Below are 24,645 nucleotides of genomic sequence, written 5' to 3' on the forward strand. Positions count from 1 at the left end.
TGGTAGCTGGACTGGTTGAGATGTTCTCCAGTAAAACTGGACGATTAACGACGGTGGTTTCAGACTCATTTGGGGGTTCTGCAGGTACGACCGGGACATCTGGGTACAGTAGTCCTGGACAAGAATAAGTGTGGATGCTAGGGCGGTTCTGGAGAGTTATACGACCTGAACCATTGATTTTAACCCGACATTGTCTGTATGGAAGGCATTCAACGATTCGACCCATTTTGTTCCATCTACGTCGACCCTGCTTGTCCTGTATTACCGCATTTGTTCCAACATTGAGATGTTCAAGTTTTTTTTTATTGCCAACGTTCTATCTCCTCTCCTGATATGTGTTGAGTTTCGATGTTAACTTTTCACGTTTTTGAGCAGTGAGGATCCATTCGGGGTGTAGTTGATAGTAGATTGGATTGGTTGGAATTCCATCCCTCAAACTGTCTGTGGGGTAAGATCTGTGCTGCACTCAGATTGGGGTGTTTCGAAATTGCAGGAAAGCAAGGGCAAGTTTGTCAGAGTTAAGAGTACCATTTAGGCCGATGTTGTCGTGAAGGATGCATTTTACTGACTTGACTGCCACTTCGGCACGTCCATTTGATTGGGGGTACCCGGCAGAGGACAGTCTGTGCCTTATATCCCAAGCTGACAAAAATGACTGAAATCTTTCAGAGATAAATTGGGGGCCACCATCAGAACTGATCTCTTGGGGAGATCATTAACAATCAATGGTTCAGAGGATTGAGATGGTGTGTGTTTAACAACGATGAGCTTGACTCAATAGACAACCCACGTTTAAGAAAGCACCCTTGATTGGTCATTCAAAATCCACAGCAAATGGCAAATGGCACATTGATCCCGGTGCACTATCACGTTACCCTACAATATCAAAAGTTTCGGGACTCCATGAAAGTGCCTCCGCAGACAATTCTAGGCTGGACGAATCTGCTTGCCTAACAGCATGCAGTCTGGCTAAAATCACGAAAAACCCCATCTCGTTGGACACTGTGCGTGAATTCGGACTGAAGGACCCGGTGTACCAAAATCTTATTCAACAAGTACACATAGGTTTCCCAACATCCCAAAATGAACTCCGGGAGGAAATACGTTCATATTGGCCGATGAATGGCAACCTAAGTTCTGCAGATGGCATTGTTTTCCTTGACAAACGAATTGTAATTCCCATCAAACTTCGAAAAGCAATTTTGGAACACCTACACATTGGCCACAAAGGCACTTCCTCAATGAAGTTACGGGCACACCAATCCGTTTACTGGCCAGGAATTCACCGTTCCATAACCCAGTACCATGCCAGCTGTGCGGACTGCCTTGAACACACACCATCTCAATCATCTGAACCATTGATTGTTAATGATCCAGCCGAATATCCATTTAAGAAGATCTGTATGGATTATTTTGGAGTCAAAGGCAACCACTATTTAGTGATTGTTGATAGATTCAGTGGGTGACCCGTAGTCCACCACATGGAAAATTCATCCACAGGTCTGGTTGATGCAACAAGAGAAATTTGTTGCACATATGGAGCTCCCCAAGAGATCAGTTCTGATGGTGGTCCCCAATTTATCTTTGAGAGATTTCAGTCATTTTTGTCAGCTTGGGATATAAGGCACAGACTGTCCTCTGCCGGCTTGGTATTCACCTTTGGGAACAAGCCCGAGTTGTTGAAAGTGCTCAAGCGGAATGCATCTCTGATGAAGGATACCAACTTCGGAATATTTTCTGGAACAGGGTCGAAGGGCATTTTGCAAGGCTTTGAAGGATCCTCTCTGGGTAGATTGACTGACTGTGTGGTTGTCATTGGGAATGGGAATGTGTGTGGTAAAATTTTGGTATCAATACAACCTGTTCGACTGAAATACAATCTGTCCACTTTGTCACAAATGTATACTGGCTGTGTCGTTGAATGGCCACTGATGTTGAAGGAAATAGAAATCCATCCGACGTATGAGAGGGTGGATCCACCAACAGTAACAATCTTTTTTTTACATGGACGCAACAGGGATCCCTCTATGCTGAGAAGCTCCAGAAGTTTACTGTTACTAATGCATATGGAGGCCCCGCTGTCTGGAAAAATGTTAATCACAGTGCGATTGTGTAGTGGTGGGCCGTCAAAAGATGATACAGTGGCTGGAATCTCCTGGATATTATGGTTCGCTGACCAGAAATAGTCCTGATCTCTGTCATATTGAACATGGGTGACAAGATTGACACTGGAAATTCTAGCACTTGCTCGGCAGACAGAGATAAAATGGTTTGGGCGCCTACATCCACTGCAGGTTTCTCCCCATGCAGGGCACAGTGTCGATCTTTGATACGATGTATGTTGTAAGCTGCCACAACCATTGCATGGACTGTCGAGATCGGGAGGAGCAAGAGCTTGCAGCTGTCGGCATGTAGGTTGAATTTGTCGACTGACGGATAGATCTCTGCTGATTTTTGTACCCTGATATATGGGTGGCATGAATTTCAATGGAATCGTGAAGTTTGGCCTGGTCATGAACTGCCGATTCAAAGACCTTGGCATGGTTGATGACAGAGTCAAGGCTCGATAGTTGGGTAGTCTTAGCAAGGATATCAGTCTGAAGTGATTCATTGAACAATCCATTGATGAATTGTTCCTTGATACTGTCCTCAGACAAATCATGATTGCAGTGTGAGCAATTGTATGCACATTCCACGACAGCAGTGCGCAAGCATATCTCATATTCCTGAATGAACTCGTGTTCGTGTTGCTGGAGGAAACGAAATGCAAGTCGATGGACAGACGGGTTGGAACTCTTTGTGACAAGTGACTCAATTATGTCCAGGAGTTCATCCTCCAGTAACTCGAGAAACTGTAGCATAGTGTTTATGATGCTATTCTGGATGGAGTCAGTGTAGCAGTTGTGTAAATGAGGGATAATGTTCATCTTCGAAAGTCCCGTAATCTTTTTGTAAATGCCCCAATCCACTCGGAACTTGCAGAATTGTTGCTTGGTCATTTCAGTGGCGACAGATGGAGGTTTGACCTTAGCTGATGTATCCTTCATTGAGGAAATGCTAGGTGATAAGTCAGCAGGTGACGATGAGAGCGATCGGGCTAGCTTAAGAATAGCCAGCTTGTCACCGAGGATGTGCACACCTAATTCAGTGAGTGCATCCTTATCAAGTTCAGACAATACTGCAGTTGTGATACGGTTCTGCTGGAGAGAATGGATGTACTTAGCAGCGACATCTTGTGGAATACCGGTATCTGAAAAAAGGCCAATCTGGCAAGCCTTAGAAAGGCAAAATTTTCAAAAGAAGATGGTAGCCTCAATTGTCGCACATTTAGTCTAATAAAAAATGTTTAAAAAAATAATAAAAACTAATCTTTTTATGGCCTAATAATGAGTCTGATATACAAATAAACTAATATTTTGGCCCTCTTGCACTTTAGGCAACTGGAAATTAGGAAGATAGAAAAGGGACAGCAGTCGTCTGACACCGGTTGAAAGAATGCAATTTGATCGGATAGAGAAATTATGACGTCATTTTATAAATAAACAATTTCTTAAACAATTTTTTTTACGATATTGAAATTGACAGTATTAGAATACAATTTTTTTTTAAATGAATGATAGTTTTAGAAATAAATAAATACATGTATGATAAAAAAAGTACTTTTTTTTATTTAGTATAAAACAGTTTTTTTTTTTAACCAACCAAAGATAATTATAACTGATATTGTTTGTTCTCTGATACATATTATTATACGCGGAAATATTTAATTTAATTTAATATAGTTTAAAATAAAAGTAAAATAGTTCACTATAAGTCAGCGATCGAACTGCTTCTACATTAATTATTTTTATTATCAAATACTTATTTACAATACTTTCAATTCTTAAATTCTATCTGAACTTTAAAAAAATTCTTTTAACTAGAGAGCTAATTAACGTTTTTTAAATTTAAAATAAAAGTAAGATAGTTCACTATAAATCAGCGATCGAATTGTTACTTAAATGATTAACTTTTAAAAATGCTTCTACATTAATTATTTTTATACTATTATTAAATGCTTACTAAATTCTTTTACAATAATTTCAATTCTTAAATTCTATCTTAACTTAAAAAAATTTTTTTTAATTCTAAAAATACTATTAATTATTAAATACTTAGTTATTAAATTCTTTTCCAATTCTTTCTCAACAATTTCAATTTTTATCAATATTTCATCGTATAACGTCATAATTTCTCTATCCAATCAAATTGCATTCTTTCAACCGGTGTCAGACGACTGCTGTTCCTTTTCTATCTTCATAATTTCCAGTTGCCTAAAGTGCAAGAGGGCAATTTTTTAGGGTCTAATAATGAGTTTGATAAACAAATAAATATTTTTTATAATTTTTTGTATGTTAAATAATTTACACCGCTGAAATACACATTTACCGACTATTTTTTAAAAACCTTACCATGACATTTACTTTTTGAATAATAAAAAAAAAGTTACCGCAACTTTATTTTTAAATGTTTTTATCTAATGCAAATATCGTTTGTTCGTTGGTTTTAGCATCGTAAAGTATGATATGAAAACAGAAACGATTCTCTTAATAGTCGCGTAAAGACAAAAAAAAAGATCGCCGCAGTTTTCTTTTTTTTTTTCTTTTTTCTTTTTAGTGTTTTGATTTAATAAAAAATATTGCGTCCTAAATTATGAGATGAAAAAAAAAAATTATGAGATGAAAAAAAAAATTATGAGATGAAAAAAAATGAACGAATCTTTTAGCAGACGAGAGTTGTCTCCCTTTGCACAGTAACAAACTGTAAAAGCGCCGAACTTCCTGCCTGTGGAATTCTGTTCCACTGGTCTTATTTCCAGCTGACTACAATAATGTCGTCTTCAAGTCCAACGTAAACAAATTCTTATCGAACTGTACTTATAAATAATCCAATTATATCAAATCTCCACCACAAATTATTACTATACTACTGTCACAATGACTACCGTACAAACATTAACACTTATCCTTGAGTGGCCTTTGTAAAAAAAAAGAATTTCTTTAAAAAAAAATATTTATCGTCTGCTAATAAGACCTTTTGAACGATTTTATTAAAACACACACACACACACATAAGACAATTCTTTTTTTGAAAATTTATATGCTATTATAAAGTTTCAACTGTGAGTATTCTGTTACTTTTTTTTTTAAATGACATTTAAACAAATATGCATCGTCAGTCCTTTTTCTTTCTTTCAATAAATTCATAGTTCTTTGGTGTACAAGCTATTTTGTCATTCATTTTTATTTTTAAATTACTACAGAGAAAAGAGCGTACAATAAGTTGATAAAATGCAAGAGAAAAACAAAAATTCATTCTGAAGAAAATCAACTGAAAAAAAATCCAAGGGAATTAACTCTTATTAGCTTAATAATCATTCACAATTCAAAATGGCGGCTTCCGTCCTTAAAGCGTGTCCTTCCTCTTTTTCTTTTCTGATACAAAGTTTAGTTAGATGTCCAGTACGGTATGCACGCAGCGATGTTTTTCGTCGATCTGTTCGAATAATTACCCCAGAAGAACAAGAAAAGCTATTATTAAAGAAGCAAGGATATATCGTTGATAATGTCGAAACTAGTGAATCGCGAAAATGTGATGAACATTTTTATCCCCATGAAACACATGAGAAAAAAACGAAACCAAAAAATGTTAGAAAGTCAGATTTTACAAAAGAAAAAACTCCAAATCTTTTAAGATATGAGAAGCTTGAAGAAGGAGACAAAAGATTTGGGTAAGTGGCAACCGATGTGTCAAGAATCTTAATTTTATTTTAAAAACAAAAAAGTTTTTACAATGCCTTTAAAGCTGTTTACCGGTAAAGATACAGAATAGTTAACAGAATCCCGCCTCGTGTTAATTTATTTTTTTAAATAATAACTTTATTATTTAGAAACCCATTCTTAACATAAGAGCAAGGACATTTAACTATTCAGTTCTTACACTGGTGTTTTTTGCTTTTCGTTTTGCTTGATTTGTTTGACCTCTAAAACAATGCATGGTACAACTCAGTTTTCCACCACTCCAGTCAGCGCATGAAGTACTTTTGAATGCGGTTGTCAGGTTTAAAAATTGAATTTTCGATGAAAGTGCATTAGAGGACTAACTGAAGATTTGCTTTTTAAAAAAAAGTTGTTTTTAGGGATATTCGGGTCTGTTTTGAACGAATATCGCATTTAAAATTGTCACCGACAAGTCAGCTTCATGATATTCAGTGTATTCCCTATTGTCTTCACTGGTTGCCATGTTTGTTTTTGCATGCGCATTCGATTTTGCGCGCTCGGAATACATTGCTTAATAATATCTTTACTCTTCCAGCGGAACAGTGTGCAAATGAGACAACTGAATGGTTCAAAACTGCTATTGAAGCACATGTTCCCGCACGGAAATACTATAGCAAGCCCCACTCCCCCCAATGGTTTACTTCTGCTTGTGCAGCTGCCATTTGTCAAAGGCAGCATGCGTTCCGCAGATTCAACCGACATAAGTCCAGCTCAAATAAACAGAAGTTCATAGAAGCTAGAAATAATTGTAAGAGAGTGATAGACACAGCTAAGTCAGATTACTCTGAAACCACCAGAAAGCGCATCGAAGCACAGAAATTAGGAACCCGGGATTTTTGGAAAATCTACAACAGCGTAGTTAATAATGGACAGTCAATTATTCCCCCACTAACAAACAATCATGAGGTTGCTTGCACGGCAACTGACAAGGCTAATCTGCTTGCCAGTCGGTTTGCCTCAAACTCCACACTGAACTCGGTACACCACTCACTCCCTGATTTTCCTCTGCGAACAGACGCCACACTTGACGATTTGAAAATCACCCCTTCTCAGGTACATGCTATTATAAAAAACCTAGACACCTCAAAAGCATGTGGACCAGATCTCATCCCGGCTGTGCTATTAAAAAAATGCTCTGCCGAGGTTGCTCCAGTTCTGTCCAAACTTTACAATAAATGCCTTAACGAATCTTGTTTTCCCGACTGCTGGAAAACCGCCTCTGTGGTACCAGTCTTCAAGAATTCTGGTGAAAGAACTGACCCACTAAATTATCGCCCCATTAGCCTCCTCCCGCTTTTCGCCAAAATATTTGAGTCCTTAGTTAATCAAGTCCTTGTCCAGCACCTAACAGCTGCTAAACTCCTGACTGACAAACAATATGGATTCAGGCAAGCCCGTTCAACAGCAGATATCTTAACTGTAGTTTCTGAACGTATATACCGTTCATTGGATAAAACAGGGGAGGGTAGAGTGGTGGCCCTTGATATATCTAAGGCTTTTGACAGGGTATGGCACGATGGTCTTCTAAGGAAAATTAGATCATATGGAATCACTGGAAGAATTCATAACGTAATTAAATCCTTCTTAAGTAATAGAAAAATCAAAGTTGTCCTCGACGGACGTACATCCAAACAATATGACATAAATGCGGGAGTGCCTCAGGGGTCTCTCCTTGGACCTCTATTGTTCCTGATATTCATAAACGACCTCCCTGATAATATTGTTTCGGAGATGGGTATATTTGCCGATGACACCACTCTCTATAACAGATATGAGGGGAAAACAAATGAACACATATCCAAGAAAATGGCAGAAACACTAGAGGATGACCTCCAATCCGTAGTGGAATGGGGACAAAAATGGTTGGTCTCATTCAATGCTGCTAAGACTAAGTTTGTTTCCTTCAATAACTACAAGAAACCTTCTCTACCACCAATAGCAATGGCCAAGAACACATTGCCTGAAAGTACTTCTTTTAAACTCCTCGGCCTAACGTTTACAGGGAATATGAACTGGAATAGATACATTGAGAGAATTGCCAAGGCTGCTGCAAGGAAGGTTGGCTCCCACTACCGTGCTAGAAAACTACTTACGCCTGCCAGTATCCTATACCTCTATAAGGCAACCATTCGCCCATGTATGGAGTACTGTTGTCACATCTGGGCTGGTGCATCTGCTGCTTGTCTCTCGCTCCTGGACAGGGTTCAAAAAAGAGTCGCCAACCTGATAGGTCCTGAACTGTCATCTAGGCTTCAACCTCTGTCCCATCGACGAGATGTTGCATCCCTCTGCCCGTTCTACAAATACTTTAATGGTGAATGCTCTGACGAACTGCAAACACTTGTACCTCCCCGACGTAACTACCCCCGACAAACCCGACAAGCTACTAAGTCTCATCCCTTTACAGTGGAGATCCCTAGGTGCAAGAAAGCCTTTTACTCCAATAGTTTCTTCCCCAGAACTGCGGGTCTTTGGAACTCCCTTCCGGGATTCTGCTTTCCCAACTGCAATGATATGCAGAAGTTCAAGTGTAATGTTAACAAACATCTTTCTACTCTTCTCCCTTCATAATGACCCCGCTAATTAAGTCCCTAATAGTAGCCCCCTGCTTCAAAGTGGCACTGTGCCTTGTTTGGGGTGAAAATTGAATAAAAAAAAAAAAAAAAAAAAAAAAAAAAGAACTACTTGTCGGCGACAACTTGAAATGTGATATTCGTTTAAAACAGAGCCAAATACTCTTTAAAAACAATCAGTCTTTGGTACTCTGTAGCACTTTGACCCAAAATTTTGTAACAAACCTATTTAAACCAAACTTGTTCAGTTGACAAGAAAACATCGGCACCAGTGAAAACATGAGGAATTACATTGGATAATAATGGTTTTAATATTCAGAAAACGGTACTTATACAGTTTAATCAAGACATTAAAAAAATGAAAATATCGAAAAAAGGTTATATTGTACGTATCCGTTTTGAACTGAAGATCTCCGAAAAAAAATTCACTTAATTTAATCGAGTAGCTTTTCTTTTTTTTTTCTTTTTTTGTTGTTTTTTTTTTTTTTACAGCGGAAAAACACGTTTTTATGAGAGCGCGTTAAAGCACGGCCACCGAGATTAAGAAGCCCTGTTAACTGAAAAATGTCTGTAGGCAATGTAGGTAAGATTTGTCAGACTGTCACTTGTCAGTACTATATGAGGGCCATTTGAAAAAGAGAAATAAAACATTTTTAAAAAGAAAAAGGAACACAGTTCGATTACTACTTAAACTGAACTTTATTCCATATCAAATATAAACATTATCTATGTAAAAAAATTAAGTAATTTTACAGCAATATACAATTTAATACTGATAAAACTGAATTATGAATTTAGGGAACAAACAATTAAAGAAACATTAAACAAATATTTTTTGGCCTTCGGAACAAGATCAGTGTAGTATCTGTTTTGATGCTACACTTTACCTTTTCTGTCTTCAGTCCGTGGAGGAGAAATCTTTCATGACTGAGATTATTCTTGTTTCTATCCAGAGTGCCCCTTATTTGGAAGCTGGATTTTCTCCACAAGATTATATGTCGAAATATTTACATAACTATTACTTTAAATACAGAAATTATAAAGTTTTGGTTTTCTGTTCTTCTATGTCCATTTTTTCCCCCATGTTTTTCATCAAAATGTGTAGCGTATTAGTTGTCTCACAAGCCATCATCAGTGATTGCTCACTGGCAGTGACCTGTGATGTTCCCTGGAGACCAAGTGACAAGTCTCCCCAGATTTCCAGTGTTCTCCACCTTTTGACAATTTGTGCAGATGATTGCATGTTATCGCAACAGCCGTTGTCACTGATTTCTCGTTGGCATCGGCCATTGGTGTTTCCTGGGGTTTGGGTGACAAAATGCCTCCCCAAGGTACCAGATTTGAACTGCACACTTCCAGTGGAGATTTGGTCAGTACTCTCTCACCTCGGTCTTTCCATCCTCCCTGACTCTTCACAACTAGTTGATGTGGTGTGACGCCAGTCGATGTCATCTACACCAGTTTTTTTTATTATTATTATCACTATTATTATTATGATAATAATAAGAGTGCTTGTGCAGTGTACGCACGTGTATTTTAAATATTATTTTCAAGTTAAATTAAATTTTAGTTTTGTATTACTGTACACATAGATTCGAAAAAGTTGTCAAAAAACAAATATATCACAAATAAATGTTATCAAAGGCAAGATAAGTTACTCTTCTACCTATCTGGGAAGGTTTTTAGTGGTTTTACTCACTTTAAAACGTGTAATCGCTTCAAAAATAATACAATGTTTATCAATATATTTTAAAAAGAAAAATGTCGGCATGTTTGTAACTTATCTTGCCTTTGATAACATTTATTTTTTATATATTTGTTTTTGACAACTTTTTCGAATCTATGTGTACAGTAAAACAAACTCATATAGTTAAAATGTTATAAAAAACAAAAAATTGAAGTTTTAAATATATTTCAAAGAAATGAATTATGCCCCGTGCTAAAATATTGATAATTCACCAATCGTTAAAAAAAACAAAAAAAAAACACTGCCGTGAAAAATGCTTACTTTAAAATATTTGGAAATACTCAGTGAAAAGTTTTATTTATTATTAAAAGAACGGACTGAAAAATATTATATAAAAATTGGGGTTTGTATTACTGTACACATGGATTAAAAAAAAATTGTTTTGCAGTAAAAAAAAAAAAAAAAAAAAAAAATGAAATATTCGACTTTCTCCAATAAAAATAAAAGTTCAAACACGAATTCACTTACGATGTTTTGATTAAAATTATCCCAAATGTGCAATTATAATAATTATTTTCTGAATGGAGAATTGTTCTTTTTCTTTAGAACATACATGGACAATCGGTAACACATAATGGTAGCCATATTTTTTTATGCCTGTTAGCATGACCACGTGGTTGAATACCGGAAGCTGTCTATACCTACAACTTAATTAGGAAGTGACGTTACGCTGTCATATGCATCGGCCTTCTTTCTCGGTAGCCACGGTTGAAGGCAGTCATCTTGGATTTTTTGTAAATTTTTGTTTGAATTTTAGAAATACCACGGCGAGATAACTCTAGTTAAATCGTCGACACTCCCTCCCCATCTTTAATACTAGCTTTTCTTCCTAAAAATCGAACCTTTTGCTTGGTATCATAGCAAATTGTTTTTTCGCTGTAAAAAAAAAAAACAAAAAAAAACCCAAAAAACTACTTAATTAAGTGATTTTTTTTTTTTTTTCGGAGAACTTCATTCAAATTTTTTGATATTTTCATTCTTGATTAAACTGTACAAGTACCTTTCACGTAAACATTCCGATTAATTAAAACGTAAGTTTGTATTTTTTTTTTTTTTTTTTAAGTGTTAATTTTTTCAATAATTATTCTAAGGTTACAATCAGGATTTAGTTCTGGAGTTCGGGAAGGAGTGAGTCACTGACTAGGTGTGTCAGAAACTTCATAAAAAATATTGAATAATTCCACCCCTGTCTTTCCAAGCTTATAACTACTCGAAAAATGTAATTCAAACCCTAATTTTTTTTCAATTAAAGAAGCAAGGAACAAGGTTTCATTAAACAAAAAAACAAGCAACATGGTTTTTTTAAAAAAAAAAAAGGTTTTAAACTTCGGACTTTACAGGTAAATTTCTAAAAAAAAACACTACTTTTTTTTGTTTTAAATTTGAATATAATATTTATCGATCTTTTTTATTCAGTTTGGGATATATAACACTTTGGTGAGTAAATTAATTATTTACTTTTTAATAGACATTTGAAAATAGGGGGGGGGGCGTGAATTAAAAAAAAAAAACGTTTGTCTAAAATATTATATTCGGTTTATTGGAAAGAGCATAAAATTTTACATTGACCCTGAAAATATCGTAAAAATAAAATCAATAGAAAAATTTTGATAGATTTTTAAAGTTTAAAAATTGAAAAATACTGAACTGGTAAAATTCAATTAATTTCATTACTGTTTTTTAAAAAATAAAAAAATAATATTTCTATTACTTTTTATACAACTTTAATAGTTTATTTTGGAAGTATAATCCATAAAGAAAATAAACAACCCACTTTTAAAAGAGAAATTATGAGTTTTTTATATTTCATTCGCAGTTTCGTGTTAGGGGTGTCAAAAATTCTGATACACGAGTCACTCGCTCGACAACAGCACGTTTCTGCCCTCTTCTTTTCCAATCGACCACACCTGGCCTCTCATCACCAATGTCACACCGCACAATCTGAACGTCAGCAACACAAAATACTTTTCAAGAGAAGATGTTCACGACTCTTTTCTTTTGCCTCTCCAGGGAATTTTTCCAGCTTTTATATCCTCCTATCTAGAAAAAAAGGGAAGAGGCAGGAAAAAAGAATTAGCTTCTCCTATCATGCCCTGCCTTCCCAAGATGCCCTTTGTGTATATAAATGAGCTAGCCATTCTTTCCTTCTTCTTTCCTAAAGAGTGATGCAGATACGTCTGGTACGTTTTTTTTTATTTATTTTTTTTTTTCTTCTAACCATATACCCAACACGCCCACCTGATCTTCGAGATCAATAAGACACTTCATAATCCTTCATCCAAGCAGGCTTCCTCCTCTCACGTTGAGGCCTCTGGGGGACAACTTCTTGGGGGTTGATGTTTTCAGGTTCACTACAGACATTCTCGTCAGGTTGTAAAGAACCACAATGTGGGGCTAAGTCGAATTGGGGTGCATCGTTAGCTTCTTGGTGGATATCGACTTCCTCCTCTTCACTGCCATCACTGCGCACCGGCAGGGTTACACGACGATATGCCGGGGAACGCCATTTACCATCACGTTGTTCTTCGACTGCGTTCCTGTTACGCCCTACAGCGAGTGGTACATTTTGCATTGGGGGGGGGGGGCCTCACCCACACCTCACCCACTTTAATGGTAGCTTCTTCACCCTTAATTCCTACGGTTTTGTTGCAAGGATGCCGCCACTTATATGCGAAGATGGCTCTATGAGGCACAGTTGTCTCATTTTGTCTGGTTTTCAGTGAGATGTTGTACCAAAACACCGCCTCCATGGGTGAAATGTTGCTTTTTTTCACAGTAGCCTTGATGGTGCGATGATTCCTCTCCACTATCCCATTGTCACTCAGCCGATACGCTACCCTAAAAACTTGCTTTACTCCCCACCTATCACACACCTCTTTAAAGGCTTCTGATCGGAAAGCGAGGCCATTGTCCATTAACAGTTCCTCAACCGGCCCTCTTTTCATAAATATTTCTTTGATGACACCTCCGATCGCCCATGCAGCTTCTGCCCTGATCTCTCTCCATATGGTAAACTTCCCCGATCCACAGTTGACCATCGACAGATACAGCTTATAGTGATAATGGGTCGCATCAATAGCCAATCGCTTCCAGTCCTCCGCAATGTGTAACTCTCCTGCTTCATGTCTGGATGGTCCGGGGTCTATCGATTGGCACTCCTGACAGTGCTCCACTACCTCCCTAACCTCCTTCTCGGTGGTTTCCAGGAAAACATCTCTTGCCAGGAATAACATCCGTTCTTGACCAAAGTGGTGCATTTCATGTAACTTTTTAATTTCCTCCCCTGCACAACATACCAAGAAAACCTCCTTTCCCTCTTGCAGCCGGTCCTAGATATGACCTTAAACTATATCCAGTGGTGAGGCCCAGCTTGCGGGCTTTGGGGAGTGTGGAGCCACCCTTTAATTGCCATTTCTCCCAGGTCCACTCTGACCCGGAGTGGTAGTACCTGTTAGGGTCCCAACTATTGGTTAAATAGAAACCGACTTGAAAACAACAAATATATTCTATTAAAAAATTTTTCTTCAAAATCTTTGGATTCGGCATTAAATAACCTGAAATGGGTTGATATGCCGTAAAACAAAAACAACGAAGCCTCAGGGGTGCATCCTGGGCCCAACTCTCTTCCGTATCTACATTAATGATCTTCCAAATCACATCTTTACATCATTCATAGACATTTATGCTGATGACACTATTATCTATGGTAGCATATCTAAGACCGTAAATGACCAAGTTCTCTGCGATTCTCTCTCCTCTAATCTTGAGCAACTGGTACAATGGGGAAAGAGGTGGCTTGTTACTTTTAATGCATCTAAAACCAACGCTCAGATCCCTATCTAGCATCAATTGAAATGAATGGCTCTCGTCTTGGAAGCCTCATGTTTTGACAAGCTTCTGGGCTTGACCTTTACTCCTGATCTGAAATGGAACATGTACATAAAATCTATTGCCAAAGCCGCTGGAAAAATGGTGGGATCCTTCTATCAATCCAGTAGATATCTCACTGCCAATACAATTCTCTATCTATATCACTACGTCCAAGGATGGAGTACTGTTGCCACATCTGGGCAGGAGCTGCCTTGATAGAGTTCAAAATAGACTTCATAGCCTCATAGGGGATGTCCTTTTCTCTTCCCTGCAACCTCTTTCTCACAGAAGAGATGTTGCAAGTTTGTCTGCTTTATCGTTATTTTCATGGCAAGTGCTCGACTGAGCTTCAATCTATGGTCCCCCTTCGCCAAACTTTCATAAGAAACAACCGTCTAGCAGAAAACACTATCACTAATTTCCTCCACTCTTTATCTGTGCCTAAACCTAAACGTAGATTCCATGAACAAAGCTTCTTTCTTAGAACTGCACGCCTGTGGAATTGTCTTCTGTTTTCCTGCTTTCCAGCTGACTACAATATGGTTGTCTTCAAGTCTAATGTAAACAAGTTTTTGATGAGCTGTTCCATAGAAGTTAACAAATTTACAGATTACTAACGATTTCTATATTGTCCAATTTCTACTGTACACTCTTTAACCCTTATCCTCGAGTGGCCTCTTGACCTTGATAAATGGTGATGCCTATGTAAAAAAAAAAAACAACAAACAAAATCACAATTCAAGTTTAACAATGTTTTATTTTGAGAGGTTATGATAATACTTGGTTTTTCGACTGAAAGACTTACAATCAGAGCCAACATTTCTTCCAACTGAACAGTCAAGAACCCTATTTGTCCTTCAGATCAACTGAGACTAAATTAACCTTCTCTGCCATTTTGCTGGAATATATATAGATATTGCTATCGCAATAAGATATTTGAAGATGACTATTTTGCAGTCTGTCATATTGTGCTGCATAGACGGCACTCAATGTCTGTCAAATAGAAATTTTGCCTGACACCAGGCACATTGAGGAAGAAAGGAAATTCTTTTTCTGTTGTGGTAGAAGACGAGTTCTTGCTGTGAATGTTTTACAAGGATGAATATTTAGTCAGGGTTTACTTGTAGGAAAGAAGTATTCTCATGCCAGGTGGTCCTGACAAAGCCCAGTAGAGAGAGACCTTGACACTCGAGGGTAGTGTCTAGTAGGCATTCAAGAATGGGTTCAAATGTGTGTAGTTAATAGAATGATAGAAGATGACTACCTTCCCGTTTCACTTGTCCTTGTTGGCCTTGTGCCTTATTTGTAAAATTAATTTACATTTCTTTATAAATAATTTTTTTTGGGTGTAGTATCCATTTTGTCTTCTATTAAAGGAAAGAGATCCTTCTATACAGGGGCAATTTTTAAAAAAAATTTATTACTACAATCCAGAGTGCCGATATTTGAGGAGCTAAATTTTCCCACCACTGAACGTTGCTCTTCTCAGGAGGCAAGTATTTATGCTAGACTTTATTGCAATAAACTTTATGAAAGTATTTTGCTTTTTGCTAAAGATAAAAAAAAAGTTATTTTATCACAATAAGGCATGACATCTTTTAAATTAAATAGAAATTATGCAATTTGACAATTGTTTCTTGATTTTGTTTCCAAAGGGAAATATTCCAACTTGCAAGAATTTTCTTTATTTTTAAAATGAAATTGTTAAAGAAAAACAAAATAATATAGGCTAGTTTTTAGTTCATCAGTGAAAAATATGACATCAGATTTCTGCAAGTATTTTCTTTTTCATTCTTTTTGAATAATATTCATTACACACCAATTTTTGAGATTATAAAAATGTGTAGTGGTTTCACTTTGCCATTGGTCATTGCTCATGGTATCTCATCTCTAATAATACCACAGTTAACCAGTTTTAATATGAATGTTCAAATTAAAAATTGGGCAGACATTTAGAAAATTGACCTCCACCTCTAAATTCCAAAATTTACACATTTTTCTTTTTTCACGTCAGTCTCATTGATTACAATTACTTTCAGATTGTAAAAAAATATTTTTTATGACTTTTATTGTCGAGGATCAGTTTTCAATTATAACGTTTGACTAAATTGAAGACCTACTTTGTGACCATCACCGATAAAATTATTGCAGCTCTCTTATGTGACCAGTGAAAATTCCTGTCTAAAAAAAAAAAAAAAAAAAAAAAAAAAAAAGGGTTGAGGTCAATTTTTACTTTCTTTCCAACTCAATGACGACTTTTACAGGTATTCGAGTATGCTGTAAATGAATATTATAGTTATGTCCTATTTTAGCATTGGAAAAATATTCCAAAAATAGCCAGTTCAAACAAAAGATTAAAGACAAATTTTAATTGTATAAAAAAATACGTTTTTTCATTTATGAGTAAAAACCTCTGACAATTCAGTGGGTCAAACTTTTTTAGTATTTGATACAAATAAATTGTTACTAAAAGTAAGAAATAATTTATTTAAAAAACCAAATAGTTTAAAGAATTCAACAATCAAAAAATAAATTTTTTCCAACGCTTCGGGGCAGACAAGTAGTTTTTTTTTTAATTCACAACAAATAATTGTTACCCCGACAATAAAAGTCATAAAAATTCTTTTTTTTTTTTCAAAATTTCTTTTTTAATTTGAAAGTTAAGTTTGTAATCGACTGGAAAAGAAAAAAAGTGTAAATTGCCGAATTTAGAGGTGGGGGTCAATTTCCTAAGTGTGCGCCAAAAATTGATATTTCTTTATCATTAGATAAATATTTAAAAAAAAAAATAATAAGACAACAAATATCACAAATTTTTATTTTTAAAGATTAGCATGTGTTTGACTTAGTATGATTTTTTTTTTAAGAAAAGCAAAACTTTCAACCTGTAAAATATGAGTCAGAATTTTATCCACATCTATTTGGGAGATTGTTGAAAGTAGTCGTGGCAGTTAATACTGTTATTACATATCAACTTTTGAGTTGACGAAAGCTCAAATAAGCAGTTTCTTTTATCCAATCACAGTGCAGGGAATATTCAGTACTAAAATCTTAAATTATAAAAACCCAAATGCATGTTTTTTTTTCTTTTTTATTCCAGTATTTTTCTTCCATACACAACATATGTGGGTACATTTTAAGTTAATCATAACCTTTGGCCAAAAAGCCTTAACAGATCCAACAAAACCTTAGCAAACTACTAAAGACAGCATCAGCATATACACTCTGTTAACCGAACCCTCTTGCACATAAGTTAGTAAATACAATCACTCATTATCAGGCATGCTATCGTACACATATACATCTTCATGTCTATTTCATTTACACACATGATGCTAGTCAAAACAAATATGTGTATGTAATTTCTCCTTTCACACAAAATAGCTCTTTCACCAGAACATTCTTGGAACTCCTTGAAATTTTGTATTCTACAAACTTTTTATCCTGTTGTCTTCAGCTGTCAGTAAAACTATATATTTTGTATGAGTACTTTTCTCTTTTGCAAATTTATGATGCTTAAATCTTGCCAACTGAGAAATTATTCCATTTCTCTTTTTTTTTTTTTTTTCAAGTTTTTGTTCATGTATTAGAAGTGGACTGTATGAGGTTGAAAATAGGGCTTATCTTCAAATTCATGAGTTTTTGGTGTCAATTAGTGGCCTGAGTAAGATTCAAAAGAAATTCTTGAAAAAAGTCAATTTTTGGTGGTTAGCACCCAAAAAAACTGGCGAAACTTGGGATTTTGTGATAAAATGAATAAATATTACTAATTTCTGTAAATAAATGATATATTATGTGCTTGTAATTGATCTATGCTCTTTTCTCATATTAAAATTGTGTTCATGGATATTATTTATGGGATATTTAGTTGAAAAATGGAATTTTGGGGGTATTTGGGGGGGGGGTATTTTAACCCAAATTTGTTTGTAGCATACAGAGAATCCCATTAATCCTCCTCCACACTCCAATCATCCTCAACATTTAGGCTTGCTTTTAACAGATCACAGTCCACAGTATATTAGACACAGAAACCAACTAATATTCCATTAAGATAACTGAAAGCATGAGGCAAGAAAGAAGTAATCATTGGAAATTGATAAAAATAACATGAAGAAAACTATGAAAATTAATCCAAGTATGATTAAATTTCTAGAAAAAACAAAAGCTTACAAACCTTTGTGGGCCAGTTTTAACTAATTTGAAATGTACAAAGCATTAGCAACATTTCACTCCACACAGCAAGCAACTGCTTGTAGTTGTTGATCATTCTTTCAAAAGGAAGAACTTTTTTATACTCTGAATAATCTTTTTATTTAGGAGTTTTCATTTTTTTCTCATTGGTTGCTGAATGTGAGTCTTTTTGGTTTGTATCATTGAACTTCTGCTGGTAAGAGGTGATAAAAATCAGGCTCATTAGCAATGACATCCTCTTTAGAAAGGTAGTATGTGTGTTTGTAGAAATGTTTGCATACAAGTTTAAAGGCTAGAATAACCATTTTAGCTGACATATTACAGTTCACGCAAACAGCAACAATTGCGTTTTTCACAGAAGACAGGCAATCACACAACACAATTTGATATCTGGTGAGAGCATCATATCTAACGTGTCTGCTTTTTGAGTGGCCACATCATCCACGTCACAGTTGTCATCTAGGGGCATGGGCAGATCATTCTCCGAATCCCTTTATTCCTCAGCTCCATCAGCTGTAATTGCTCCTCTACCCACTCACTATTTCTACACTCAAACGATATATTCTTTCATTTCTTTGATCATAATAAAAAACTTTTTCCTGGCTCTTCAGTCCATCCATATCTTTATCAATGTCGAGTAAACTACTTATGGGGAAATCTTTCAAATAGTGAAGGTAGTTTCCCTCCATTCCTTGTAGAGTGCCCGTTCTGACTTTGAGTGTTAGTCCCTTCTTTTTGGCTGTCTTTCTATTTAGATTAGCGATGGCATGGTTGAAATAGTGACGAGCCAGTTTGTCAATGCAATCAATCACAGCATTTCTGCTCATTACAAAGCCACTCCCGAAGTCATTTTAAAATAATTCTAACGGTGAGTGCATGAAAAGGAGAAGAAAGAATTTATAATTTTTTTCTTTTTTTTTTTTTAGCCGAAAATAGCTATTTTAGCAGTTATTTTGGAAGCTAACCACCAAAAATGGCTACTTTTCCAAAAAAATTTTTTGATTCATGTTTCTTATACCAAAATGCATCAAAAATGAAACTGCACTCCTAGATTTGCATATAGGTCCTCATACAGCCTACTCCTACATGTATATGCATTTAATATCACTTGTTATATATCTTTTAATAATAATCTATAATCATAAAAACTATTAATCTTTTTTAGAATCTATGAAAATATAAATTTACAAATGTTTTTCTCTTGTCAGAGTTCTTGTAACGAATGCAAAATCAAAGAAACTGCGCCAAAAGACTCAACAGATCTTGCTAGAAGGTCAGCGTCTCATTTCTGATGCTCTCCTCGCAGGTGCAAAGTGCTGTTCCATTTACTTCACCAGTGAAGTCGACCCAAACAAATTACCCTTGGATCCATCTAGCCAGATTCCTATTTATAAAGTAAAATATAAACACTTGAAGTTGTGGTCGGATGTTGTAACTCCATCAGGAATTATGGGTAAGTGACTTTAAAAAAAAAATTATTTTATTAAAATATTTTGTTTTATTGTATGTGAGAGATGGGAACAGGGGATTTGTGTTGAGTCACTAGTGGAATTCTTCATTTGGTGCTCAAGTGAGGTTCAACAATAATCTCCTTCACCATTTATTAAAATTTAGTGACCTGATTAAAAACCAAATAAAGTGGTTCCATGCTGAATTGCACAAAAATATATGTGGATAAAAAAACAGACATATAAATATACACATAACTCCACATGCTTAGTCATAACAAAAAAGAAATATAAAAACACAAAAGTACATGTAATTGCAGTAAAAGGACGGTTAGAGTGTCTGAAATAGTGAATGTCTGGCATGATGAATTAAAAAAAAAAAAAAATTAAAAAGAAGACAGGCTAGCTAACTGGTTTCCAACTTGATTCAACAGAGCTAAATCAATGTTAAACTCAGAAAAAAATTCTATGAGAATTATAGCTAGAGAAAGGGAAGGGAGTTCAAATAGAAAGTACATTAAGTCTGAGATTTTCTCTTGGCTTACAAAGAAGTTTTCAAAGACTCATTAAAAATATTTTCTAGAATTTTAAGGCAATAAGGGAGAGTATGACTCACTTAGAATGGAAAATAAATCAATACTAAAATTCAAGAGTTATACCTATTTATTACATGATCAGCGATAGAAGTCTAATAAGTATTGTTCAAAACATCCAATGGTAAATAATTTTCCTGATGAATTTTTATGGGTGTGTTGTTTGATTGGAATGTCTAATCCTTGCAATGTCTTTCCAATGTAGTGCAAACTGTAATTACATTTAAATAAATAATAGGATTATCATCATGGGAAGGAAGAACATCTTTTCAAATAGACATTAAGATCAGATTGATGAAATAAAAAAAATTGTATTTGGGGTAAAATAATATTGTTGTAGAAAGAGAATTGTTTGCTTAATCTATTACTAATATTACCTAGCCAAGGTAGGCAAAGATAAAGTAGACAACTGTTCACAAAAACTGGTTTACTTTCATAGAAATTAGAAAATTTTATTTCTGATGATAGAGTGAACGACGTCTAATGGATAGCCATTGTTGCAAAGGATCTTGATAATGAATTTAATTTCAGCATTCAACCAAGCCTTAAAACAAATCATTAAGGCCCTGCAGGTAAGTGTCTTGATTTAATTAAACTTTTATTTCATGGACAAAATTAAACCCAATGGATATATAGACCAGTAAAATATTTTTATGATTGCAAAAAAAGTATCAAAATTTAAATGTTTTTTAATTTTTTTTTTTTTTTTTTTTTTCTGTTAAACATTTTGTTGTTGCTTTTATTTCCCTTTTTTCTGATTTGGTTTCTTCTAGGTGTTTTCAAAATGCCAGCTGCAGGAGAATGCATGGTTCCACAAACTGAGATGATTCCCCTGACGTTGATTTGTGATAGTATTCAAGATTCAGGAAACATGGGATCACTTATTCGAACAGCTGCTGCTGTAGGATGTCAAAGAATCTTAACTACTGTTGGTAAGTTATTTAGGGACAATGTCCATTTTCCTCTATTACTGTCACTGTCTCAATATTATATCACTAGCTTGTCTTGGTAGAAAAAGTAGCATCATGCATCAAAACAGAATCAAGTGGTTGGTTGAACTAGCAGATTTGGAGGGAATTGAATTGAAAAGGATTGAAATGGCTGTGTCTCATGCAGTCTCTATTGTACTACAGTATGCTCTAGATATTGGTTCTCTGCCTATGAGGAAAAATCATAGCGAGGACAAGCATATAAATGACTAGTGGAACCCAAGGCCAAGATTTGATTGCAGCTGTGCAACTATATGAAAGTGATGTCATACTTCCTTCCATATGCTGCTGTCTTAGCACTAATTTTACCAACTACCAGTATAAAGGCAAGAGTGATTGCCAAAAGTGCAGAACAATGCTACTAATATGGCCAGGTAAGATACAATGGCTGAGGGACAAGGTCAAATTGTTGACCACTTGATAGGATGTGAATACAACTTTCCCTGAGGTAAACATCTATATTGATAGTACACTGTGTTATTGGCTGTTCATAGACAGTTATAGTGGATCTCTTCCAATCGTAGAAAGAAGAGTCTAGATATTGTGATCTGAGGTTTGTTGAGTCATTACTAATTGCATATATAAAGGCAATTCTACTAAAGACCATTTGCTGGTACAAGACAAATCACTGGAATTTTACTTGCTAATGCGAAACAATGTTATAAAACAATAGGAACCTTTGTTTTAGGACTGACAGGATCAGTCATGTTTAGTAAATGGGTTGCTAACATGTAGTCATCCATATCAATGAATCTGACTTCTCTACTATCTTCGATTATCAGATGCACATAAATATAACAGTAGATGATCTGGCACCTCAAGAACTGTGTAATGAAATTTGGAATGCTCAGTGATAGAGAGGAGTACAAGCAGGAAATTTGTACTAAATATATCGCTCAAGGTCTCTCTCTCTCCTTCTCTGCATCTTTCTCACTCTTTCTTCATTTCTTTCCTCTCCATTTCCTCCCTCTTCTTATTCATGTGCAAATATTAAGTACTTCAATATAAATGAAAAATAATACAATCATTGTAGCTGGTTTACTTTCAAATGTCAAATTCAAACACTTTTTTAAAAAAAACTGTTGATTGTTTTTTTACTGAATCATGCATTTTATTCTTTATTTACAGGCAGTGTTGATGTTTGGGAACCAAAGGTAATCAGGTCAGGCTGTGGCAGTCACTTCCGTATACCAATCTTAAATGGTATTTCTTGGTCTCAGATACCAAATTATATTTCTTCAGATGCCAGAGTTTTGCTAGCATCAGCATCTTTAAATGACCAATTAACAAACTCTAACAAAAATGTTTTGAGTTTTGAAGAACTGGATTCTCTTGTAAACCTTTGTGAATATCCACCATCAGAAAATGATCCAGAGATTGTTGGAAAGGAAGAACTATCCAATGATTCCAAAGAGAATGATTATGCAGAACATTTATATACAAATGCCCCAATCCCATCAAAGCCGTATCAACAGTTCTCCTTTGACAAGGAACAGACTGTACTTATCATTGGTAGTGAGTCTCATGGCTTAAGTTCAGAAGCGAAGAAGTTGGCCTTTAGTCATTATGGACATGTGATTTATATACCTCTCGCTAATGGTGTGGAAAGTCTTAATTCTGTCGTAGCTGCAGGAATCATTATGTTTGAGATTCGCAAACAAATTGATAAACGGTTAAATTTGAAATTGAACATGAAAAAATCTGTAAAAAGAAGAAAAGACGTTTCCAGTATTTGTCAATAGTAATTTTCTTATGATGGCATAAAAGTTGTTTTGTTTTCAATTTTCTATCTTTATTTTTGGAAGAGGGGGATAAAGATGGTGGGATTTTATCGGGTCATGAAGAGTGATGTTTTTTGCAGAGGATATTGATATTTCTATGATGAGTTATTGTTTTCATTTCTATGTTTTGAAGCTTTATCTTAACCTTGGTTGTTGTTATATTTGGCTATTATATTCCTATGCAAGTGCAATTGATTATAGCCAGTAACTGTAGTGAACGATTGTTTAGGGACAGGGATCTTAACCTTTCAGAGAAAAGAGACAAACAGTGATGTATCTCAATAGATATAAATATAGTATAAATAATTGTTTTGGGATTCTTGCTACTCTCTCCAAAAAACTGGCTTAGTCTGGAGGTTTAAAAAAGAACAAGGCATTCGATATATTCAAACCTGTTTTTTTATTTTAGTGTGAGTATAATAGAAAACAACTATTTTCACGAATAGAATGAAAAAAAAAATGCAAATTCTTATCTACAGAAAAGAGTTACGAGTGATAAAATATAAATTAGAGTTTTTGAATGTGAGATATATAATCATTTCCACAGTAAAACAATGCTGTAGCTCGCACAAACAATGAAAGCTGCAGACAAAAAGTCCTAGACTTTGTTTCTGTTTATTTTTTGATACATCAGGTAGAGATTTTTATCAATGAAAAGAACAAAGCATCATCCAGGTGTTTTTCATGCAAATTTGTTCTTAACTGACTTTTATGTATTTCATTTTAAAAAGAAATGTTGTTCACCAGCTCATAATGATGATGATATTGATTTTTGCATTGATTTATTTGTGTTTAAGACGCTTCAATGCTAGCTGTTTCACAGAGACTCACAATGGCATAGAACTGCAAGTCCACCTTCAATGTAGGCACTCTTGAATCAGATCTTAGATTAAAAACTAGTTCTGCACAACAATTTTTTTCTGAATAATACTTACAATGTATGTAAGCCTAAAAATTAAAGAATAGTAAGCTACACACTATATAATTAAGGAACAAAATTTAGTTAATATACTGACATAAGTTTTTGATTTAAAACTAAAGCTTCTATGTTTACCATAAAATGTCATAACCATACCAGACTTAAGCCTTCCACACTAACTCGCCTCATACCTGGCCTCCCAAATTGAAAAAAAGAAGAAATTGCATAACGGTTAGAAACTTCTATCTAATGCCAGTATTGCATTTTGGATTGGAAGTTTGTCCAGCAGGTTGAGCCTTGCTTCACACAGAGGTGCTTGTTGTACATAGAGCACCTGACATTGATTTTGACCTTCTTGTGTGGTTTGTCCTTGCCTGCTACTCAAAGGTGTGCCCTGTTGTATTGAAGTTTTTTTTTTTTTTCCATGCAGATAGTGCAAACAAGGATAACTGTTGAGTACTAATTGCCAATCAAATCAATGCAGAGTTTTTGCATATGCCTAGTAAAAAATATGGACTTTTTGTCAGCCGCTACTTGTTTAGATGCATAGATGACAAGATCAAGATCTAGGTCAACATCACAAATTAGAATAATCATACTAATGAAGAAAATTTGCTTCATTGCTATCTGAATTGATGAAAGTTTCCATTACCTGCTGTGGTTTGAAGCATGTAGGTCTCGCTCATTTGTCTGTCTGCAGGTGCTCAGTTTATTT

At 35.3% G+C, this 24,645-nt stretch overlaps 1 protein-coding gene across 1 annotated transcript; it reads left to right on the top strand.

Annotated features, from left to right (window-relative positions):
• The first annotated feature begins 5,338 nt into the window (after positions 1-5,338).
• Positions 5,339-23,012, top strand: LOC145247377 (rRNA methyltransferase 3, mitochondrial-like). Its single transcript, XM_080109059.1, has 4 exons — positions 5,339-5,770; positions 19,409-19,653; positions 21,015-21,173; positions 22,359-23,012. The coding sequence occupies exons 1-4, from the start codon at positions 5,430-5,432 to the stop codon at positions 22,970-22,972; spliced, it is 1,359 nt and encodes a 452-aa protein (XP_079965185.1). The 5' UTR covers positions 5,339-5,429; the 3' UTR covers positions 22,973-23,012.
• The last annotated feature ends 1,633 nt before the right edge of the window (positions 23,013-24,645 follow it).

The sequence above is a fragment of the Euprymna scolopes genome, chromosome 25 (assembly GCF_053919585.1).
Source record: "Euprymna scolopes isolate OS-2025 chromosome 25, ASM5391958v1, whole genome shotgun sequence".
Taxonomy (NCBI): Eukaryota; Metazoa; Mollusca; class Cephalopoda; order Sepiida; family Sepiolidae; genus Euprymna; species Euprymna scolopes.

Bases quoted from the DNA above. Each gene is read 5' to 3' on its own strand.
- LOC145247377 (XM_080109059.1), top strand. From the start codon at position 5,430: ATGGCGGCTTCCGTCCTTAAAGCGTGTCCTTCCTCTTTTTCTTTTCTG. The intron at 19,654-21,014 runs GTAAGTGACTTT...GGTTTCTTCTAG, and splicing joins AACTCCATCAGGAATTATGG to GTGTTTTCAAAATGCCAGCT. The intron at 21,174-22,358 runs GTAAGTTATTTA...CTTTATTTACAG, and splicing joins AAGAATCTTAACTACTGTTG to GCAGTGTTGATGTTTGGGAA.